General features: G+C 31.9%; 2 protein-coding genes across 2 annotated transcripts; one reads left to right on the top strand and one right to left on the bottom strand.

Annotated features, from left to right (window-relative positions):
* Nucleotides 1-4,516: 4,516 nt before the first annotated feature.
* On the bottom strand, nucleotides 4,517-6,964 carry LOC134247353 (dynamin-1-like protein). The gene is made up of 6 exons (XM_062729728.1): nucleotides 6,866-6,964; nucleotides 6,438-6,590; nucleotides 6,156-6,299; nucleotides 5,611-5,668; nucleotides 5,279-5,490; nucleotides 4,517-4,933 (listed from the first exon to the last, which is right to left on the bottom strand). Exons 1-6 carry the CDS (start codon nucleotides 6,962-6,964, stop codon nucleotides 4,877-4,879), a joined length of 723 nt encoding a protein of 240 aa, XP_062585712.1. The 3' UTR covers nucleotides 4,517-4,876.
* Nucleotides 6,965-12,893: 5,929 nt separating this feature from the next.
* On the top strand, nucleotides 12,894-22,322 carry LOC134247352 (heat shock 70 kDa protein 12A-like). The gene is made up of 4 exons (XM_062729727.1): nucleotides 12,894-13,202; nucleotides 16,457-16,675; nucleotides 17,911-18,061; nucleotides 21,241-22,322. The coding sequence occupies exons 1-4, from the start codon at nucleotides 12,894-12,896 to the stop codon at nucleotides 22,284-22,286; spliced, it is 1,725 nt and encodes a 574-aa protein (XP_062585711.1). The 3' UTR covers nucleotides 22,287-22,322.
* Nucleotides 22,323-24,529: the final 2,207 nt, after the last annotated feature.

Below are 24,529 nucleotides of genomic sequence, written 5' to 3'. Positions count from 1 at the left end.
CCTTTTTCGGTACCCCCTGGATCCCTGTAAAATATACTAGTATATGATGATAAAAGTAGATAAATGTTCCATCATAGAATGATGAATGTCCTATGGACCCAGTGAGGGCCTGTTGGAAGACACTGTTTGATTGTTCTAGCTGTGTCTGTCTCTTAATTGTAAGAGTACTAGTATTTTGGAAGGGGGTCATAAGGCTTTACAGTTAATATAAATTGATTGTACATGTGTGTTGTTTAACGTCCTACAGTTAATATTGAAAATGAGTATATACATCCCTGTGTAAATTAAAAAAGGAATGTTGGACATTTTTATTTCTGAACTATTAACAAATTAAAGAAAAACATTCTATCAGGATTATGTTTAATCGACCCTGTATTCCCGTGATTGACGAATTTGGTCACATGCATTTCCTATTTGTTTTAATTAAATTTGCATTCTATATCCCGACTTCAGCTGCCCCTTGATCTAAATCCAGGCACGTAGCAACAAGAGGGGGGGGGGGGCGCAACAATACCTCTTCTATAGAGAACGTGCATTGAATGGTTTGTTGCTCCCCCCCCACTTCTTACCACAGTATAGAATAACAGTATAGTGATATCATGGAAATGTAGTATTTTATGCTATAAAAATTGGAAGTGAAAGGAATTTGGTCTTGAACAAAATTGGCCACTAACACCCCCCCCCCCCTCCTGAAATAGGTTTATCGAGTTTGGCCATCTTTTACTGGTAAGTATAAAAAACAAATCTCTCTAGTTGCGCCCCCCCACCCCGACCCCTTTCAAAAACGATGCTATGTGCCTGAAATCAATATATGGAACCAATCTTTGGAGAACAATTTAGTTTGAAAACAATTTCAACTTACTTTTATGCTATAAAATGCTCGTTACCCATTTGGAATAGCTTGTATGTAATGTATGTACGTAATTTACTAAAACAATAAAGCGATTAAACGTTGTTTACCTGTATCAATCAATCCATTTTCTCCTTTTTCTTTTTCAATAATCAAAAAAACGAACGACTTAACAAACATTACTTCCTGTTTCGCTTTCGTTTTCAACGGGAGAATTAATTATGTTATTTTAAGGGTGATTTGAAAAGAGATATCTCTTTCATTAAAAGAGATATCTCTTTAGCGTAGAAAGATATCTCTTTTTGAAAATCTATAGAGATATCTATCTAACTAAGAGAGATATCTCTTTTAAACTTGTTAAAGAGATATCTCTCTAACTTTAAGAGATATCTCTCTCACTGAAAGAGATATCTCTCTAGCTGAAAGAGATATCTCTCTAGCTTATAAAGATATCTCTCTTACAAAAAGAGATATCTCTCCATCAAAAAGAGATATCTCTTTTGTTTAAAGAGATATCTTTATTAGTCAAAGAGATATCTCTATAGGCTAAAGAGATATCTCTCAAATTGAAAGAAAAAATTATTTTACGAATAAATAGTAAAAGGGCTTGCCATAGATGCGGGTACTAAAATATTCTAAGGAACAAGTGATCTTTCCTCGTAAAATATCACTCTGATTATTCACAAAATTATGTAAAGATGCTGTCCAGTTTCCCATTGATAAAATTTCTGTAGTTTTCGAAGAGGACGTTTTCTGGCAATTGAAATTCGATAGGTTTTTATTGTGCTTCTTTATTAGATGACCCGTTTTTAATATTCCTGAGATGAAGGATATGGAGATAACGAACAGTATTCAATATCAACGTCCATAAAACAATATAAAATAGGAGCAGACGTTTTATTGACTATATATTATACCGGCCAACTAACATCTAAGCTGTATGACAATGAAACATATGGAGATAACGAACAGTATTCCAGATCAAAGTCCACAAAACAATACAAAATAGGAGGAGAGCAAACAAGTACCTCCAAAACATCAGAGGTGGGATCAGGTGCCATGGAGGAGTGAGCATCCCCTGCCGACCGGTCACACCCGCCGTGTGCTCTTTGTCATGATTGTGAAATAAAGGAAAAATCCGTCGTCAATTCAGTGTATAAATAATGGACCAACAATGAGTATGAAAAATGTCAGTCAGCATTTGACTCAATGATAAATTGTATTTGCTGACAAGGTCATTGTATCGACCATAGAACCTATGAAATGATGACTTTAAACGAGACTGCTGATATTCTTGTTTATTCATCTTGTTTGTCAATAATTTACCTCATTGTTGAAAATATTCATACGTAGAGCATGCTCTTGGGTATCGAATCAGCTGAGATATGTAAACTCTGTATGCAGATGATGAAGGTATATTGCTGCATAATTTAGGGGAAGTTGAAAATAGAAAAGTTAAAGTCATCGCGTTTATCATACAGCTTGGTTTTTAGATTACCATTAACATCTTTTTCAAGTAAAATATCCAAGTATGAAACAGATGTGTCAGACTCTGTCGTATCTTTAACTCAAGCTCACCAGGATAAATCGTATCGACAAAAATTCTGCTTCATGTGAATACAAAAATAGGTCTGCTAATAATGGGGCGCAATTGGTACCCATTGGAATTCCAATAGCTGACAAACGAGATGTCTTCATTTTTTGAATTGTCATTTTTCCTTATTTTCGTAGAAATATCTTGCTATCACTTGAAAATGGTTTTTATTCTCCAGTCTTCTTAGATATAATCTAGACTGAGCATACTCCGAATAAATTTTACTTTAAAAACCGAAGTAGTTAAAAGACGAGTTGATATTGCAGGGATTTATAAAACCTCGTTTAAGGTCAGCATTTTGTAAATTTTTGGGTCATTAAAATAACTGTTAGCAAATATAACTTATCACTGGGTAGTATTTTAGCTGACTTGTTTCATTCCAAGTGTTATGCCTTTGTTTTTGTACTGAATTTGACTACGAAATAATTCGTCTATCTATATCAATACACGAGGTTCAGGTAAAATATAATAATTTTTGTTCACTGCAACAACTGATAAAGAAAAACAAACACAATGGCATTCTTAATCTGCATCATTTATTGTTACATGTACTATATTTTCATGCTTACCAAAACAATGACATTCAATGAATATAGCCTAGTACTCATTTAGCATTTTGAAAATACATCAAATTAAATAAGTAATAATTTTTTATGTACTAGTATTTAGCACTTTGAAAATACATCAAATTAAATAAGTAATAATTTTTTGTGTACTAGTATTACAATCAACAGTACATGTTTTTTTTCTTTTAAATAATGTACTATTTAGTTCATAATTGTTGGAAATATGACCACATGCACTTAGCACAATAATCAATCAGTTGTTCTTGAACAGCATTGTATGTGTAAGGAAAAATTTAAAATAAAAAACTTTTAAGTTAAACAAATAAGGAAAACATATTTGAATCCAAATAAATAAACAGTCATGTTGATAAAATATTTGTGCTTCTGGTATTGTTTAAATGTCATAGAATTTACATTCATACACCTCACTCCCCTATGATACAGACCAATACACATTGCCTCCACTTAATTAACAGACAGACATCTACAATACATTTCTACAAGTGAATCACAGCACAACTTACAGTGTGGACTGCTCTCTTTGTAAGTAACACACAGACAGACAGACAGACATCTACTATACAGTTCTATATGTGAATCGCAGCACAAGTTACAGTAATTGATAACTACATTTCCATACCTTACTCAAGACATACAATTTTAGTCTAGTCTATATGCAGTGAATCAAAGAATATTTACAGCACTATTATAGGGAGAGAGAAAATAGTGTATATAATAGCACTACTACATTAAGGAATGAAATCTAAAACACTGTAGTCTAATTCTATATGTACAAAGTTGAGGTGTTAGAAAATTAACTAACTGAAAGACAAATCAACAAAATTGGTTATTTGATGTGGTGAAATATGTCATCAATGCACAATACTGAAAAACCATACATATAAATCAAAATTACATGAAAAAATAAACAATTACATGTATATCACATGAAAGTTTACAGAGGATAAAAGCCTTATGTGTTTTTCCCCCACAATTCAAGATCATGAAATCAATGATAGGATTACCCCTATTTTAAATTTAATTGCTTTAAAAATATGTGTGTCAAAATATAACCCTATGTCTTTGACATATTCTTTCATCATAGTTTTGGTTTTGAACCTGTCTCTCAAGCATTAAAATAAAGATAATATTAAAATTATGTTTTTATGACTAGTGTTAATCTTGTGAATGATGGTGGAATAAAAAGCCAAACCCATGTTACAGAACTACATAATACAAGTAGATGTATTCAAAATTAAATTATTATGCATGTTTTTCTCTTGACAAATACCAAATTACTAATAAATGAAAAGGAAAACTTTTATATTAATTGCACACCAAAATATTTCGGTTTTACTTTAAATGTGATAATATGTTGATTTAAAAATTTAAATATACCTTTCTTTTATAAATATTCATGTACTATATTAAATCATTTTTTTTTCTACAAATGTGATAATTAAGATTAACGTACATGTAACAAACATCTCTATTAATTCATTGAGCAAAATTAAATTCTTTACACAAAATCAGCTCAGTTTCATGTACTGAGTACTTTTAATCTAATTATAAATGACCTAAGAAAAAAAAACAGTTGTAGCACTCATTTAACACACATTTTTGATTTACGAATTGAATTAAATTTTATTACACACCTAGATGTAATATACCCATAAAATAACATCAAAGTTTTACGGAGTGTCCTGTAGAAAAAAGAAATGTACATGTATGGGTATGTATATGAGAAGTCTGTTTTGTTTCAATGTAAATTGATTGAAATGTTTATAAATGTCCATGTGTTGTTCCTGTGTAGCGGGGTAACGATTTATATAAACCCTTCCTTTGGTTTGCACTGTCCAATTATCCTCACCACAGATGAATCTCTCGTATCTCGCCAATTATTTGACTCGCTCGTTGAAGTGCCTGAAAATTTAGAAATGAAGGAAATGAATTATTCATCTGTAGAAAACAATCTTTGTTGTATAAGCAAAAATGAAATATATATTAGCTTAAAAATGCACAATACAAGGGTTGATCAAAAAAGAAAATCTACAGATACATGTAGTATCAATCTTTGCAATGCAACAGATATTTTTTGCAGTGGTCCAATTTTTGAATCAAAATCCACTAAAAAAGTCTTAAAGTATTAATTAAAATATTGGGTAAATTCATCATCTCTTATATTCAAACGTGATATGTGGCATGCAATGTGATTACAGATTGACTACTTTAGGTTTTGCAAAGAAAGACAACTCTGTGCTGTCCCACCTGTAACATTTCGCTGGCCTCCTTGCGCCTCTGTGCTATATGTTCTGATTCCTCCAGAAGGAACTCCAGCTCTTCCTTCTTGTACAATGAGCTAACGAGTTCGCTCTGTAGATTGTCCTTTACGTAGTTCACCAGAAAGTGCATAATGGCCTTAGGAATCGTATCCTGGACGTTCTTCTTCACAATCAGAAAATAGGATCGGATCAATCGTTCTGGAGTAAAAAAAAAGAGAAAACATGAAATCAAACTATTAAACAAGATGACAAATTGATCCTTGTAACAGTTTGGTAATATAAGGCTCAATAAGATAAAATCCACTATAAGATGTTTACCTATGACATCACAGTCCCGCTGTTCTCGGGGGGAGAGTTTCCTTGATGTAGGCTGGGGCTGTAAGAGATCTCGATTCATGTATTTAAAAAAGAAACATCTTCAAAACTTAAACACTTGTCATTACTTAGAAATATTGCAACACTTATATAACTAAAAATTTCTGAAAAAACTTGGGCTCTACTTGTGTGTACTTCCATGTATAATAAAGAAAAATCTATCATTATAGTACACTCTACTTGTGTAAACATCTACTCAGACCAAAACTATAGAAGGAGTAGAGTTTTAAATAATGAATTCAAAGACATTTCTATTTCTAGTTAAGTTTGCAAGACTGTTCGAAAACAAAAACCAATATACACAGAATTATGAATCTTGGTACAGTACACTTGTGCTCTAAGTGACAAGCCTAATTAAAATTGTACAGTATAAAGTCTCATTTAATGCAAAAGTACCAGCAAATAAAATTTAGCAGTGCATATGTATTCTCAAACTGTGAGTTTCCTGTGCATATATTTCAGGGTTTAATCATATAAAACTAACTTACCACATCTGACAGAAGGTTAACTCCCTTTACAGCGTGAATGGGTGAATCTGGTCGACTGCTAGCCGGGCTACTGGTCTGTGACAAATCATTATGTAGGTCACCCTGACCCCGCAAGTAATTAGAAATTTTACCCGGATTCCCATTCTGTCAATGAAAGCAATTTTGTAAACAAACCATAGTGTTTATCATAAGCTCAAAATTTCTGGCTAAATTGAAATTTTAAGAATTTTTCAATTAAAGTACGTATAAAACGTATGCCAATTTAATGGCTGGACTTCATACCTTATGGTCTTTTGTAGATTCATTATTAACACGGAATTCATTTAAATTTTTACTAATTTCCAGTTCTTGTGATCTTTGGAATAAGTTGGCTTCATGAAAATCTGGATGCTTATTGTTGATATATGCTAACTCTATTGCAACTAAATTTTGTACCTGAAAAGAAATAAACACATGCACAGATGCATCCAGTCTTCAAAATGTGACTTTCTTGAAGATATATCTATTTAAGAATTTCATTTTTTTTATTAATTGTACTCCTTCTCTCTCTCTCTCTCTCTCTCTCTCTCTCTCTCTCTCTCTCTCTCTCTCTCTCTCTCTCAGAAATCAAGCATTGCAAGAATATCAAAATAAAGAAAACAGTGAATAATTATTCATATAAAAAGCCTAAACAATTACAATGATTTCATCTGATAATATATATGACTCACCATATTGTTTGTGGGTTGTAATCGCCTACGTAACAAGCTGGTTACAACATCTACAATCTTTTCATGAAGCTTGGGAAATCCCAACATCTCTTGCTGCATAAACAACAGTTTTATGAATAAAAGGAAAGGTTATAGATCTATAATTATTCCAGCAGAAAAATGATTAGTCTTATAATGCTGTGAAATGAGAGCTTAGTTTAGTACCAGAAATAGGTACATGTATTTTTAGTCGAAAGATTCAGTATATATATATATATATATATATATATATATATATATATATATATATATATATATATATATTCCTATTTTACCGATTTTACCATTGAATATAGTTCAATTTGCGTTGTAGAATTCAGTTTTATTGTTAGAACTTAAAAATGATGCTTTTTTTTTTAAATAAAGGACCTGACCGAAATACTCTCAAAATATCAGGATATCAGGATCGAACGTCCTTAACAAGAACGGTCACGTCAAGTAATTACAGTTTCAATTGCATTTTTTGGTCGTTGGTCGTAACAGGTTTAAGCATTGCAAATTAAATGCAAATTTAAATATGTAACCAACTAGCAAATTGATATTAAGGTTTGAAATTTTTTGAAATAATAAAAGTTGGGACTTAGAAATTTTGACAAGTATATGTTGTATGTCACAGAACTCAGGACATTATTTTTTGAACAGCCCTAATATAAAACATAAGAACTTTACATACACATGTTCGTATAATTGAAGTATGTACATCTTCTGTTTAAATTGATAAAAATCACATTTAACTCAGATTTAGTATTAGTCAAAAACATCCACTTTTCATTTGCTGTACCTTTCATTCTCTACCTTTTAACTTTCAATGAAAAAGAGTATCATTATAGTAAAAGTTCATCAATATAGATTAAATTTTGAGCTTGGTCATAACAAAATATGGTCTTTTTCCATTAAGTAAATAACTTAACATTAAGTAAAACAACGTTGAACCATCAATGGTTTCCTTTTACCACTCATAATGATAACTGTCTACTGTTTTAGCTCACCTGAGACGAAGGCTTAAGTGAGGTTTTCTTATCAAAATTTGTCCCTTGTCTATCGTTGTTGTAGTCGAGAATACTTCACTATTTCATCTTTTTCTCAAAAACCAATAAGTCAATTCCAACCAAACTTGCCAGAGAGTATCCTTTTGTAACGGGGATTCGAGTTTGTTTTTGAACAAAGGGGCATGCCCTATTACAAGTGAAGATGATTATTAATTAGGGGAAAATCAATTGCATCTTTTAAAGAACTACTGGACCAGGAACCATGAAACTCATGTGGAAGCATCCTCAGATAGTGTAGATTCAAGTTTGTTCAAATTATAATCCCAGGGGTAGTGCGAAGCCTCATTGGGGTATCAAATTTTAAAATAAGAATACATAGGGAAAAAAAATTTTCAAGAAAGGGAAAGCCAAATTGGTCATTGATGCATCCTCTGATAGTGTAGATTCATGTTTGCTCATATCATGACCCCCGGAGTTGGGTGGGGTCATGCAGAATAGGGGTTTCAAAGTTGAACATAGAGATAAATAGGAAAAATCTTTTAAAATCTTTTTTGAGTTTTCTTAAGAACAGCAACGCCATGATTGGTCATAACTATTGATGCATTCTCTGGTAGTATAGATGCAAGTTTTCAAATCATGACACCTGGGGTAAGGGTAAGACCATAATGCTTGATCAAAGTTTTAAGAATGATTACATATAAAAACTCTTTAAGATTCATCTTCTCCAGAACAGCAAGGCTGTAATTGTTCATTGTTCAAGGGTAGTGTAGATTCAGGTTTGTTCAAATCATGACCCCAGGGGTAGAGTGGGGCCTCAATGGGTGATTGAGGTCTTACGTAGGAATACAAAGAAAAAATCATTAAAATTCTTCACAGGAACGACAGAACATGATTGATCATCAATATAAAAGCATCAAAAAAGGTAATGTAGATTTGAATTTGTTCAAATTATGACCAACCAGGTGAAAAGAGAATTCGAAGTTCATTAAAGTGAATCATAGTTACTCAATGGAATATCATGGCTATATCAATAAAAATTTCATCTTATAAAGTGCAATTAATGCCATAATGAATTATTGATTTGAAAGCATCTACAGGAAGTATAGATTTAGGTTTGTCATATACCCCTCTCCCCTGAATCCACCTTCGTATTTAATTTTTTTAATATTGATTTTACCTAGCCAGTTGCTCAGGTGAGCTATGTGGCCTCTGTACCTCTTGTTAAAGTTATTTAAAAGCTTCAAGTAATTTTTTAAGTAATATGTTACAGAGAAGTTTCCATTTAAACTTTTTTTAAATCAATTATAAATGAAAATCTCATTGTGCGTTTTCATTTTTAATATCATAAATTTCAATAATTAATGAATTAATATAATTAATATCATAATCATGTGTTGTTGTGAGTTCTTTAAGAATTGAAAATTTATTTTTTTTTCCTAAGTGTATCTAAAAATGTATTTGAATTCAAAGATTCTAGCTATCTTTATAAATATTTCAATTCTTCATAAACTATCACAGTTTCATACTTAATTATTTTCCTTTGAAATTTAATGAATCTTTCCTGTGTTTAAATACAGAAAATATGTGATATTTCAGGAAAAAGTATTGGGTTCAACATTTATTTTCAAAATTCATTTTTCCTTCCATAATTCTTTTACAAATTATAACAAAAACACATCTATACTTCCTGCTTTGTAGGATAAATTATATCCAGTTTAGATTCACCATTGTAAAAATACCAGTATGAATTTTAAATTTTATTTCTCTGAGACTGGTTTTTATTTTAAAGTTCAGACAAATCCGACTTGAATATATTAATGATATCATTGACAGCTACTTTTTCAATGAAAATAGAACTTGTTAATTTACTTCCTTGTCATTGGTCATTTGCAAAATTATTTTGTTTAAAAAAACATTCTGATAGTACACAAAAGTACTCTAAAGTTGATATCAAAGAGATGCTTGAGTTTCTGATAGACAATAGCTATGTTGTTTTTGGAGACCATGTCTTCCAATAATCTTTCAGAATTCCCATGGGTACTTATTACGCCCGTTATAAGCTGACCTTTTTTGTATTCATATGAAGTGAAATTTTTGCAAAATCGTATGAGTGAAAAGAAAAAAACACTTTCTATGACCTTTAACTCGACATTAATATATATATCGACGACGCACTGTCTATCAACAATGGTAATTCCCATTCTTAAGTCGATACGATATATCCCGGTGAGTTTGAGCTAAAATATACCATAGAGCCAGATAAATATGTTTCGTATTTAAATATTTTAGTCGAAAAAGACATTAATAGTAATCTTACAACCAAGCTCTATGAAAAACGTGATAACTTTATTTTACTATCGTCAACTTCCCCTTCTTATGCAGCAATTTCAGTTTTTCACCTGCAAAATCAGCTCTCAGTTGATTCAATATGTAAGAAAATGTTCTATGTATGGACAGTGTCGTTAACAAGGTAAGTTATTAACAAACAAGTTGATGAAACAAACATATCAGCAGTCTTGTTTAAAGTTTTCATTTCTTGAGTTCTATCGTCGATGCAATGACCTTGTCAGCAAATAGAATTTATCATTAAGTCAAATGCTGACTGACTTTTTTCATACTTATTGTAGGTGGCCGAAAGTTCGAAATAAATACACAGCAGGCGCGGATCCAGGAATTTTTCAAAGGGAGGGGTGAAGGGTTTTTCAAAGAGGGGTTGAAAGGAAAAAAGACCTATTATTACGTACGTTTTACACATGCAAACTGTTAAATAACTTCATAGGATACCAGGTGGAGTATCTTTAAAAAAGTGGGAGCAAAATATATCTCCTAACCCGGAAATCCTACATAGTATAGGGGTTTGGGGGGTTTTTTTTGTACGCACAACTGAATTTCTTTATATATATTACGACATTAGCCTTTCACTGAACATTTTCTATAGTAAAAACACAACAAAAATTTGGGACTTTCTTCTTTCTCTCTTTTTTTTTAAAATCCAAAGGGGGGGGGTGCAATCCCCGTAACCCCTCTCTGGATCCGCCACTGCACCATTGTGAGAAACTAATGAATTTTGATATGGTAATAGTACCTTTGAATCGCTAATTTATCTAGGAGATGGATGCTTTTATAATAATGCAATTTCATAAGCAGCATTATTCATTTAGGCTTTTTTTTTAAATCTTAAACTCCAAACTTAACCTTTAAAATGTAACTCCAAAACTCCACTCTAAGCCTCCAGTCCAGTTACACGGTGCCCAACAATGTTCATTGACCCATTTAACAACAGACCTTATCGGACTTTTGCGAAGACACTGACTTTTACAGTTGACGGCTTACTTTTAAACTTGGAAAATATACGGTAGCTCTTTTGTGAAAAAAAATCTTGATCTTAACATTCAACAAAACGATAATAACGGGCTATTTCAAAGATCATATTACGTTGTCTAGGAAGGAAAAAGCAACATTCATACCCTCAACACCCTCCATTCCAGTCTTGACTAACTCCTGCCGAGTTTTCCTACCGAAATATGTCTTCTTTATTTCATTTCTTAAGTTATTGAAAATAAAAGGATATATTAAAGCCGCTTAACCCGAAACAGGCACATATTATCTTACTCAATAAAAGTACGTCATTACATAGATAATATATAAAAATGAATTATAAGATTGATTTAATAGTTTATTACAACAATCCTTACATGGAAAACGCAGCTCAAAAACCTTATTGACAAACAGTAGTTCCTGACGGAAGTTAAGATTTGTTGTGAAGTCAATTTTGAAAAAAATAAGTTTATCGGATATATCTAATAATGAAGATAATTCAAACCCGAGTTTTTTTTTCTCTATTATTAGAAGCCTTAGTCATAATACATCTTTTCAAAATTAAGAAATTAATTGAATATAATCCATAGTAATTTTTATATTAATATGCATATTTAAAGAATAAAGGAAAATCAGATATTTTGAATAATTTTTTTAAAGGAGCTAAAATATTGTCCGTGTACAGGTAATATATTTACTTTGTTGCATGTGAAAAAAATGCTCGGGTGTGTTCTTCATGAGATAAACATGTAAGCGATAAATTTAATTTTTCGAAGGTGATTTCACGCGATATCAACAATGATCAACATAGGATTATTTTTTGTGTGACCTAAATTTTTTTTTAACTTTTGAATTCTGATATCTTTTAAAAGAAAAGGACTTTGGGGATATAATTTGATAAAAGTTGAAACAATTTATGGACAATTATTTTTCAAGAAGAAAATCGAATATATATGTTTAGCGATTAGAATCGGACCAAGCGGCTTTAATTCTTGTGAATAATGTATCGAAATAAATTTTATTCTACCATCAAATATATTTTTGGTTTGATAAATTATTTCAAAGCCTCGAATACAATAAGTTTCACCTCAATTGATGTTTTCTTATTTATTTTCAATTCCGTACCTCTGTACATGACGCAGGTTTAAATGTCCAAGTATGTCTTCAACTGTAAAAGTCAGTGTTTTCGCAAAAGTCCATTAGGAAGTGATTGGACTTTAAATTCAAAGAATTAAATCGTTTACTATGTCCTATAAATACATACGATGAAATATAAGTTTCGTTTTAAGTCAGAAAGATTTGAAACCTTAGAAGCAATTAATTTGTCTAAAGTAAAAGAAACCATATTTTATGCCCAAACTTTGAAAATGTAATTATCCAAGAAAACGTACTTTCATTTTAATTGTGCCAAAGCTATATACAGCAGATTAAAAGCGACATAATATTATATTTAAAAATGTATCTGATTTTTATTATTATTACTATTATCATCATTATTTAGAAAATATAGAGAAAGGACAAATTTTCTTATTTCAAAAAAGAACATAAAAGATAAAAAAAAAAAAAACTATCCAACATTTTCTGATAAAAAAAATTAGTAGAAATTATTTTTTTTAAATTCTTTATTAAATTGTTTAGATTCCCAACAAGTCCACCATCTATTTCAATTAAGACTTAAGAAAATGGCTACCTCGCTAAATCCTCAAGATTTTCTCGTTGTTTCTGCAATAGACTTTGGAACGACATATAGTGGGTATGCTTTTTCTTTGCGCGATTCTCCAAATGACCTCTATTCCCCACAGACATGGTATGCAGGTGGTTCTACTCTTGCGTCATTGAAAACTCCTACGTGTATTCTTTTGAAAGAGAACCAATCCTTTGACAGTTTTGGTTACGAAGCTCAGAACAGATATGCTACTCTCGCTGAAGATGGAAATCATCAGGACTATTATTTTTTTCAACAGTTCAAAATGACTCTACATAAAAACAGGGTATTTTTCATTTAACATTCTCTCAAAGACTATTATATAAATGTTGTTTTATGCTATTGATTATATATTCATCTACTCAGAGTAAAATTATATAATTTATATTTAAAGAATCATATATAAAGAATATATACATGCTATAATTAAAAACCGATTTTTGATAAACTGCCTACGACATTTGAGTAGAGCTAGTTACTAATTACTAGTAAATGGCCTCTTGAAACTGACTTTTTAAAAAATATGAGTAAAGCTAGCTTCTAGTAGTTGGTTACGTCCGACATGCGAGTCAAGCTACTTACCAGTAATTGGTACCTGGCTACTAGAAACTGTTTCAAAATTTAAGTAAAGGGCATTAACATCTACCGAGAGGTACCCTACCAAGAAACTATAGTTTTCTATAGTTTACTATAGTAAATCAAAGTTCCAAAGTTTTCACCATAGTTAATCAAAGTTCCAAAGTTTTCACTATATTAAATCAAAGTTCCAAAGTTTTCACCATATATAATAAATCGAAGTTCTAAAGTTTTGAATTTGGTATTATTATAAAATTATGGAATGGGTACGAGGGAAATAGCAAATTTATGGTTCCCCAAGGGAAGAAAAAAATTTCCCGAGGCGGCGAATTTTTTTTAAAAACCAGATACTCCGACATTTAACCTTGATAAATGACCTTGACCTTTGACCCATTGACCCAAAGGTCACAATCAAACTTAAGTATGTGGAGGTATTTACAACTCTCACTTTAACAAATGCTTATATTATACCCCCCCCCCCCGCCTTGATTCCGCCAAACCACGCTACAAGCCCCGCCTCTGTCTCTACTTGTCCTACCCCGCACGTAATTTTTTAACCGCGTCTATCGATGAACCAATAGATTTAATAGAATTAGAATTAATACTATGTGTAACTTTATCTCGGACACAGATTTTGGGAATGTAAATATTACATTTTAAATGGATTTCAACGTTGCTTATGCCTTTCAAAAATTCACAACTTGAAAAGGACCGATAGTGTCCAATTTCTTTTAAAGGGACAATTTTACAATTTTGATCAAAATTCAATTTTTACAATACTGTAGCCTGAGAGTAAGTCTTAAAGAGATACATAACTCATAATTTTTTATCATGTTGATGTAAAAAAGCTCCTGTTTATATTGTATCTAAATATCCATGCATTTATGCTATATTATAACTGTTTTGTTCGAAGTAATGTGTAAAAAAAATTAATACTTTCATATATCTTCATGATGTATAAGACAGAACAATGTGAATTTTAAAAAAGTTGTAAGGCTCCAAATTAAAGTCCGATAGTTGTTTTTATCAAAGAAATATGTCAAACATAACAATTTTCTTCGAAAGCGTATTTTAGACCACTTTGACACTTTTTTATTTTCATTTTTACAATTTAAAGAGGCATGGACACAGTTTCAGCTAAAATTTCAAAATTTTTCTTTTCTTTCAAATATTTAACTAAGGTCTTTCTGATGGTCATCAAAAATTTGAATGCCAGTTTCCAGATACAAGACAGATTTAGAGCTCCAAACCTTTGTTATGTAAACAAGACTAGTGTCATGTTTTTGTTCAAACAGGTTAATGTACTGATCAATACATGTATATGTTCGTTCAAAGAAGATAATTTCAAATAAAAGTTGATTTAAATACGATTCGACAGATACTACTGATTTGCTGAACTTCATTTTGTTATAAAATGATATTTTCTATATGTAAATAAAAACAAGGCACGAGCCTTGTTTACATTCATTTGTGATGAACTTTAAGTTCTGTATTTTGTTTGTTTATAAACAAATGGTGTTTAAATTTTTGCTAATCAATAGATGAAGCTTTAGGTAGGAATTGTAAACATTAAAATTGGTTTTATAAAATCAGTTGAAATTGTGCCCAGGCCCCTTTAATCTGAAAATTTTACACTTTAATCTATGAATTGAACACATTAATTTGAATTACATGTATATACACTTTTACTCCGTAAAATTTACACAATTTTACGAAAGGAATAGAAGTATAAAAATTTTTTTTAAAGATATTATTCTCAAGAACAGCCATAAAGCATCATTAGTCATATTAGTATAAAAATATGCCCAGGTATTGTAGATTCGAGTTTGTTCAAATCATGATCCCCTGTTACCAAGTTATTTTCGTAGAAATATAAAGGAACTACTAGTATCTAAGAATTATTCTTCTTATGAACAGCTAAGCGATTATAAGTCATATCAATACAGAAGTATCTTCCGGTAGTGTAAATCTAAGTGTGTTCAAATTCTGACAAATGGTAGGCCGGGACACCAGCAATATGTCAAATTCATGGGAAATTACAGCTCCGAGCACTTTTTAAGCTGAAATGATTTTTCACATAAATTAACGTCGCATTGTTACAATTCAATATGATGTATCGAAGCAACAAAATATATTTTTAAAAAACTAGTATTGTGATTTATGAGATATCCATCTCACTACAAAACTTCAAAGTTTCAAACTGTAAATGTAGAAGATTTTTTTCTTTCAACAGCATCCACTTGGAAACTTACAATAATAATTTCAAAGTACAATAACCCTTGACAGGGTATAAGTAATACAACTTAGGGCTGTGTCTTCGTACTGAATTTCGATAACGTTAATTTTTTTTTATTACAAAAAGAATGTGACATAAATTTGTGCGAAAAAAACACACGTGGGCTTAAAAGTGCTAGGAGCTATATATAGGTGGTATGGTTAATGGGCATTTACCTAAAACGCACTGAAGACTTCATATAACAAAATGACCAGACAATCATATTAGGCAGGGATGTGGGAAAATCAGAAGCTAGCTGAATTTGATTCAACAATCAAGAAGTAAAGGATAAGAGCAAAGTATAAAAGTAATAAGCACAAATAGCAAGTACTAGTATCCTAGGGAATTGGTGTTAAATTCTCTATGTTGTAGTTTAGTAGAAGATTGGAATACCTGTTTCTTATCTATCAGTGTGAACCGAGGAGAAAACACGGTACAAGAAGTATTTTAAGTCGGTTCTAAATTAAGCCAGTTGATAGAAGTAGACTTTACTCACATGCCGTAGCTAAGTACTAATAGCTAACCTTACATATCTTACGAATTTTTCATTTGAAAGATTGAAATTGAACTAATAATAGATATTTTAGTTCCTTATGTTCCTTTATTTTTCATGTGTATTACGGAAATAAATTTTTACTTACAGCGTCTCCAAAAACAACACTATCACTTCTTATATTCTTTTTCCTTAGTCTCTATCAAGAGGAACTATATTAGAAGATATAACAGGCAAGGCCCTTCCGGCAATGTTGATATTTTCCCTTTCTATAAATTACTTCAAAGACCATATTTTGCAATCACTAAGGGATAGGATACCAACGATCTGCCTTGAAGATATTCGGTTTGTTCTCACTGTTCCGGCTATTTGGGATGACAATGCGAAACAGTTTATGAGAGAAGCAGCTATTAATGTAAGAAATTTTTACCAAGATTTTTAAAAATACTGTTTTCCATCGAAATTCCAGTTTTGATTTTTGTATACAAATGATACTTGTTACATAAAATAGTAAAATACAACTTGTTTTTATCAATGTAACACACTTTGAAATCATAATAAAACAAATGGAGATAAAGAAAAGTTTTCAGAGTAAAAAGTCCATAAAACAATACAACAAAATAGGAGCAGAGCAAACACGGACCTCCAAAACATCTGAGGTGGGATTAGGTGCCATGGAGGAGTGAGCGTCCCCTGCCGAATTGTCACACCCGGCGTTTTCTCCTTGTCATGATCAGAAAAAAAGGGAAAAAATCCGTCGTCAATTCAGTGTATAAATAATGGACTAACAATCAATATGAAAAACGTCACTCAGCATTTGACTCAATGATAAATCATATTTGCTAGTAAGGTCATTGTACCTACTATAGAACTTCTTGTTTCATAAACTTGTTTGTCAATAATTTACCTCGTTGTAGAAATTGTTTATTTGTTCATATGCTCTTGCGTATCAAATTAACTCGAATATATATCAAAGTATGCAGGTATATTGCTGCAAAAGTAAGGGAACTTGACGATAGAAATAAAAGGAGTTAAAGTCAAAATGTTTATTATAGAGCTTGGTTGTTAGATTCCATCAACGTCTTTTTGAAGTAAAATATATAAATATGAAAGAGATTTGTCCGACTCTGTGGGTTTTTTTTATCTCAAGCTAACCAGGATATATCGAATCAACATAAGAATGGAAAATACCATCGTTGATTGACAATACGTCGTCGATAAATTAAATGTCGAGTTGAAATCCCAGCAAGTGGTTTTTTTTCACGCGTAAGCTTTTGCAGAAATTCCGCTTCATCTAAACGCAAAAATAGGTCTGCTAAAAACGGGGCGCAATTGGTATCCATGGGAATCTCAATATGTTGTTGGAAGACGTGGTCTCCAAAAACCAAATACGATATAGATATCTAGAATCGTAAATATTGTCAATCAGAAACTCAAGCATCTTTCTTATGTCAACCTCAGAGTACTTGTGCATACAATCAGAACGTTTTTAACAAAATAGTTTTGCAAATGACCAAACTAATGATTATGTTTTCAATGTGTTTGAAAAACTCAAACTTCAATCTTTAGCGGTTTTGCCCCAAGCGGACTCATCAGTATTTTTATATACAGTAATATTAATCAAAGCGCATCATGTCATTATCATTTAAGGCTGGAATAGATGGTCGACGATTGATTCTTGCCTTGGAACCCGAAGCAGCTTCTTTCTATTGTAAACAGCTGCCAGTGGAAAAGCTACCCGGAGGAGAAGGCTTTACAGAAGCACCGGATGGAACAAAATATCTTATTGCAGATATAGGAGGTGAGAGGGAGATTTGTTGGTTCAAACCAAGAGTTAAAGCTAAGAGTACTAAAAGTTCACTTTTTTGAAGATGGTAATTTTTGTGGTTTGAAAGATAAATTATGGCTTAAGGATATCTTATTTCGTGCTAAGAGTAGAGTATGAATTAAGCGTTTGTGAAGGACACGTTTTTTTTTAACTTCTCTTCTTACCATGATAATATACTGACACGCAAAAAAAAACGCAACACCCTATTTTAGGGGGAAATAATTATGTAAAGTAAAGAATTTTATATCTTAAAATTATGAATATCTTCAATTTGGTAGACATTAGTAAATTAACGGTTGAACGATTTCCGTACCATAACCGGAAGTCAAGTTTTAGTCTGCTTAACAGAAATAAAAAATTGCATGTTTAACAAAACATTTGGCAATATTATGGAGTTTTAAGGGTTTTTACTGTTCAGCATAAGTAATGCAGCAATATTTCAAAAAATAAACTCTACTTTCGTTTCCCGAAACAATGCTAAGGTTACTTGAAAATGGCTTATGTACGTATTTCCATTGCTCTAGCTGGAAAATTTCAATGCAAAGGTGATGGAGAGTTGCTGATGCGAAATTTCACTCAACAGGGCCTTACGTATCATATGCATTAAGGACAGTCCTTGTACGGGAAGTCCAAGGGTGACTGCACTGCTCTAAGTTAGAGAATATTCGACCTAATTATCTGAAAAACGGGCATTTAAAAATATCAAATAATAATTCCTTCGATGAGATCTCGATATTAATGAACCTACTGTATCGTAGAAATTAAGCTGCAATTGTTGTTTAGGGCAGCCTTGCACGTTTTACTTGAATGCCCGGGAGGGGTGTGTTTTTGTCCCCCGCTTTCGTGAAAGCGAGGGGACATTAAATCTCATTCGTCTGTCTGTCTGTCCGTCTGTCCGTCAGTCTGTCCGTCACAAAAACTTTAACCTTGCCCATAACTTTTGATTTAGTGGAGCTATGACTTTCATATTTCACATGTGTATTCTTTGTGACAAGACCTTTCTTTGGGTACCACCAAATTTGACCTTTTGACCTTGACCTTGGAGTTTGACCCACTTTTACACAAAAATTCCAAACTTTTACTTTGGCCATAACTTTTCAATAGTAGCTACTAGGACTTTCATATTTCACATATGTATTGTTTGTGGCAAAACCTTTCATTGGATAACAACAACCTTGACCTTTTGACCTTGATTTTGGAGATTAAACTTTAACTTTAACCTTGACCATAACTTTTGAACGGTGAGGACGAAGGCTTTCGTACTTCACATATGTAATCCTTGTGAGAAGACATTTCATTGGATACCAATAACTTTTGCCCTTTGACCTTGACCTTGGAGTTTTAATTTCATTTTAAAAACTTTATCCTTGGTTACAACTTTTAAACAGTAGATACTAGGACTTTTATATTTCACATATGTATTACTTGTGGCAAGACATTTCATTGGATACCAACAACCTTGACCTTTGACCTTGACCTTGGAGATTTCTTTACTTATGAAAAAACTTTAACCTTGACCATAACTTTTGAACGGTGAGGACTAGGGCTTTTGTACTTCACATATGTGATCCTTTTGAGAAGACCTTTCATTGGATACCAATAACTTTTACCCTTTGACCTTGACATTGGAGTTTTAACTACTTTTTAAAAATAATTTAACTTTGGTCACAACTTTTGAACGGTAGATACTAGGACTTTTATATTTTACATATGTGTTCTTTGTGGCAAGTCCTTTCCTTGGATATCAACAACTTTGACCTTTTCACCTTGACCTTAAAGATTTATGTACTTATGAAAAAAACTTTAACCTTGACCATAAATTTTGAACAGTAAGGGCTAGGGCTTTCATACTTCACATATGTAATCCTTGTGAGAAAACTTTTCATTGGATATCAACAACTTTGACCCTTTGATCTTGACCTACATTTCAAAAACTTTTTACTTTGGCCATAACTTTTTAACGGTCAGGATTAGGGTTTTCATCCTTCAAAAAAAAATCAACTTCAGTGTTACTTTCTAAATAAATGACATATGATAGGATGTTCGTATTACACACAATATGTCATAAAAATAACATCTCACCCACAAAGACACCGAAAGCGGGGGACCACAATTCTTTGAATTTGCTTGTAACAATCATATTTAACTTAGTAAAGTAAACAGATAAACATTTAACATTATTATCAAATCTCTGATGTTCTGAAAAGTGAATTTTGCCTTATCTTATTCGCTTTTGAAAATCATAAGATAAAAAATCAAGCATTTGTAAATTACTGCTTGTTGCGTTTCTTTTGCGTGTCAGTATATTAAAAAGTTTAACCTCTTATGATTTTACATTATGTAATTCAGGGGGTTGACTGTGGTTTTCATTGCGCAATATTTCGCGCATCATAGTAAAAATGAAGCGTATTTACTGCTTTAAAGCAATTTTTTCACTTAATAAATAAAACTAAACAAAAATTAAGAAATTACGGGTCAAAAATGTAAAATAAATGAGTTTTAAAATGATTTTTTAACTGCAACTAGAATGGCGTCGTAATAGTGTGTTTTTGACGTTAGATAACGCGACGCTCTTAAAGATGGGATAATAAAAAATGTTATAAAAGAAAAAATAATAAACAAATTATCTTGAAATTTGAAACATATAAATTTGATAATCTCTCCGTCATATTTTTTCAATTTTTTTATAAATCATTTGTATGCGTCATATTTTGTAGTACTCTATGAAAACAAGGAAATTCGTTATTTTTTTTATTTTTTATTTTTTATTTTTTTTTGGCATTTTGAGATGCCGCTCCGGAAACAAGGCGGTAGAATTTTGAGGTTCTTACATATAATGTACAAATATGATATAACTCATCATATTATAGTTTGAGCAAAACGTCTATTGTAGTATTTGTATAATTTGCTTTAAAGAGCGAAAAATTGGCACTTTCCCATATATTCCTATAGTAAATGTACCTGTATTTTGAGACGGTCCCTTAAAAATACCTGGAAGGTAGATTGTCCCCAAACTTTGCATGTTTACTGCAGATAATGTGAGTTATAAATGGTATAAAATGAATAGTTTCGCTTGTAGTTTTCACACAACAAAACACCAGTCGACCCCCTTAAAATATATTTTTCTCTAATTTATTTTTAAATTACTTTAGGTGGAACTGCTGATTTTTGTGTGCACCAAAAAGTCTACAAGGAAAAAATTAAGGAGATACACAGAGCTAGCGGGGGAGCGTTTGGAGGGATATATGTTGATACAGAATATGAAAAGTTCATTTTGAAGGCATTTGGTTCACAAAGTCTACAGCAATTAAAAATCAAAGACATGTTCGATTTTCTTGAAATTATGCGTTCTTTTGAGGTTAAAAAGCGTGATGCTAATCTTCAACAGGTGGGGAACATCGTTATTAGAATACCAGTTAATCTTGTTGAAGTATCCAAATCCCAGATCACTGATCTTGGAAAACACATCGAAAAACAGTTTGGACACGATGAAGTTTCTGTTAGTGGAGATAAACTAAAAATGAAAAGGGATTTATTTAATGCGTTTTTCAGCAAGTCGATAAATGGCATAATTAATCATATTAGTGACATCCTTCGGAAATTCCCTGACATAAGAATGATTCTTCTTGTTGGTGGTTATGCTGAGAGCCCTATCCTTCAAACAAGAATGAAAAATAGTTTTAAGGAGCAAATATTGATAATTCCCCAGCAATGTGGCATGGCAGTTGTAAAGGGTGCAGTTCTGTATGGCCATAAACCAGAATTGATTTCTTCTAGAATTTTGAAATACACATATGGCGTTAATCACAATCTAACTTTTGATCCAAAACAGCACCCTGAGGAAAGGAAGTACATAAACGAAGATGGGAAAGAGAAATGTCATGGAACTGTTAAAAAGCTTATTTCTAGAGGAACCTCAGTTAAAACAACTGGTGAAGTCAAAACAGTTACAGCAGCACCTTATGAAAGATCTTCAAAATCATTGACTACGAAGGTTTACTTCTCTAAAGAGGAAGATCCTACATTTACCGACCAGTGTACTTTACTCGGAAAAGTTGAACTGAAGTTGCCACCGTATGCAGGCAAAAGAAGGGTCGTACAGGAATCATTCACATTTGGCCAGACAGAGATTTCTGTAACAACTACGTTTTTAGAGACCGGTGACAAAGTGGAGGCTTCTTTCGACCTTTTAGAGTAAAAGATTAAAACTTGCAGGCTAAACATGTTGATGATACAGGGATTTTAAAAGTGTCTGATTTCAGATTTTTACACAACGTTAATGAATTTCATACTGATTTTACTACAAATTTCTCATGAACCCACAAAGAGAACACGATAAAAGTGACCGTCAACTTGTGATTCTACATTTCTTCATACACCCGATTTTACTTATGATATCATCATAGTCCGTTACTTTTTTCTTGTAACAAAGTTGTAACATTGTTACGTTAGACAATTGAGCATGATATTTCATATCTCATAGCATAGCCCTGCAAACATATATATTGAATATGTTAATACTATTTATATCTCCTATAATGTCCTGAAGAATTATATTTTTCCTTGAGCCTAGACATCACTGAATACCAAAATATACTACAAACTTTGAAAACATACTCGCTGAAAACGTTTTTCTCCTGCTCCTGGTCATTAAACCGATGTACATATAGTACTTAGTTATGACAAAGATGGGTGCCTATTCCAGAGTTGTGAATTTCATGAACCCTGGGTCAAGGGTTCTGGTGTAAGGACCAGGCTCTTATGATCAAATGGCGAAAATGGATTAAGTCTTTAAGAATCTTCTTCTCTTTCCCTGTATATGACGAATCTGAAGATAAACTAGGTGAATAATTATTATGATCGATGGTGCCTCTTCCACACTTTGAGGGTGATGGATTCTGCGAGAAGGGGGCTCAGTCTATTGATTATTCCTTGCAAGTGCATGATTTCTTTAAAAAATCTTTTCTGGAATTTAAAAGACTGAGAAAATCCAGATTTGTGTCCAATTTAGTTTCCCTTAAGGGGGAACAGAGTATGTCCGAAAAGTTTTTGTGTGAAATTTTCAAACCTTTGACATTTTTTTCCCTTGCCACTTGCTTTAAATTTTTAGACATTAGAAATGATACTTTTATATGCTAATTTTCACACAGGAGCACTTGTTAAAAGATGCAGAGTAAAATGCTTAAAATAGATTACTTGTATTTTTAGACATTTTTTCTGCATAAAAATGCGCTAATAGGAACCAAAAATATCGATTCTTATTCAAAATCAACATGTATTTAAACAATTTGACTTGTACCTTTGCACTGAAGACAAATTCATTGCAATTCATCTTGCCATTTTTACAATTCCGTCATGCATAATAGGTAATATTTTCAACTCGTTAAACTTTCCTTGTCATTGGTCATTTGCAAATTTATTTTGTTAAAAAACATTTTGATTTTACTCACAAGTACCCTGAAGCTATCATCAAGAAGAAGCTTGGATTTCTGATTGACGAATATAGTTTTCTTCACTATAATTGCATAACAGATGTAAATTTGAGGATGCGATTCCATGAAATTTGAAAACTTCTACCTTTTCTAATATAGTAACTGGTGCTGTTGTCTAATAGTAGTCGTAACATAAGTTTATCCAAATAAAAACACTCAGAAACCCATCAAAGCGGGCGATGATAAAAAATAACCAATAATATTTACAAATACACAACGAACCGTCGATTCATTTTCATCAAATATCTAAAAATTTTGACGCAATTTTAATATATTTCTTGCATGCAGGTAAACGTGTCCAAAGCTTTCGACAGTTTGCGTCTGATTTATCAGCAAGCCTTTAATTCAATAAAAATTTAAATACTAATATACATGTTAGTTTTAAAAGGAATGCTGCATTCCGTAAGGGTGAAATACCAAGTAGCTAAACTTTAATAATTGAATTATTGACCATTTTGTTGAGCCAACGAAGAAAAATACTTACAATTTCGTCCATTTTTTCCCAATAGGAACTGTACAATTTTCGGATAGCAGTACTGAACGCGCAATTTTTTTTCTGATAACAATCGTTCAGGTACTACATGTATATCGTGAACAGGGGATGCTTATACTTGATTCCACATCTGGAATTTCCAGGGGTCTGTGTTTTATATCTTCTTCACTGATTTGCAAAACACAAATACAATTCTTTAAACATGAATTGCAATTACAGATTGAACAAATTAAATATTATACATTTACTGCATAAAAATGAGTTTTATTCAGATTTATTCAGTCAAGAAAAATCATATTCTCCGAGGGCTTCGCCTTGTCAAATAAATCTTCATGTTTCCGGAAAATTAATGCAATGAATTGTTCATTATACCGAACAATCAAAAACTTTTAAATAAACATAGACTTCCTGTATTTTAAATATAACTAGAGGAACTGTGGGCAATGCGTTCACTAA

Source organism: Saccostrea cucullata, unplaced genomic scaffold (genome assembly GCF_032062105.1).
Source record: "Saccostrea cucullata isolate Sc308-1 unplaced genomic scaffold, CSIRO_AGI_Scuc_v1 ctg39, whole genome shotgun sequence".
Classification (NCBI taxonomy): Eukaryota; Metazoa; Mollusca; class Bivalvia; order Ostreida; family Ostreidae; genus Saccostrea; species Saccostrea cuccullata.
This window is presented reverse-complemented; position numbering and strand designations above follow the sequence as displayed.

Coding starts and splice junctions, on each gene's coding strand:
- LOC134247353 (XM_062729728.1), bottom strand. CDS start 6,964: ATGCAGCAAGAGATGTTGGGATTTCCCAAGCTTCATGAAAAGATTGTA. Junction 6,591..6,865: donor TACAACCCACAAACAATATG/GTGAGTCATATA, acceptor ATTTCTTTTCAG/GTACAAAATTTAGTTGCAAT. Junction 5,491..5,610: donor GCGGGACTGTGATGTCATAG/GTAAACATCTTA, acceptor TTTTTACTCCAG/AACGATTGATCCGATCCTAT.
- LOC134247352 (XM_062729727.1), top strand. CDS start 12,894: ATGGCTACCTCGCTAAATCCTCAAGATTTTCTCGTTGTTTCTGCAATA. Junction 13,203..16,456: donor TGACTCTACATAAAAACAGG/GTATTTTTCATT, acceptor CTTTTTCCTTAG/TCTCTATCAAGAGGAACTAT. Junction 18,062..21,240: donor TCTTATTGCAGATATAGGAG/GTGAGAGGGAGA, acceptor AAATTACTTTAG/GTGGAACTGCTGATTTTTGT.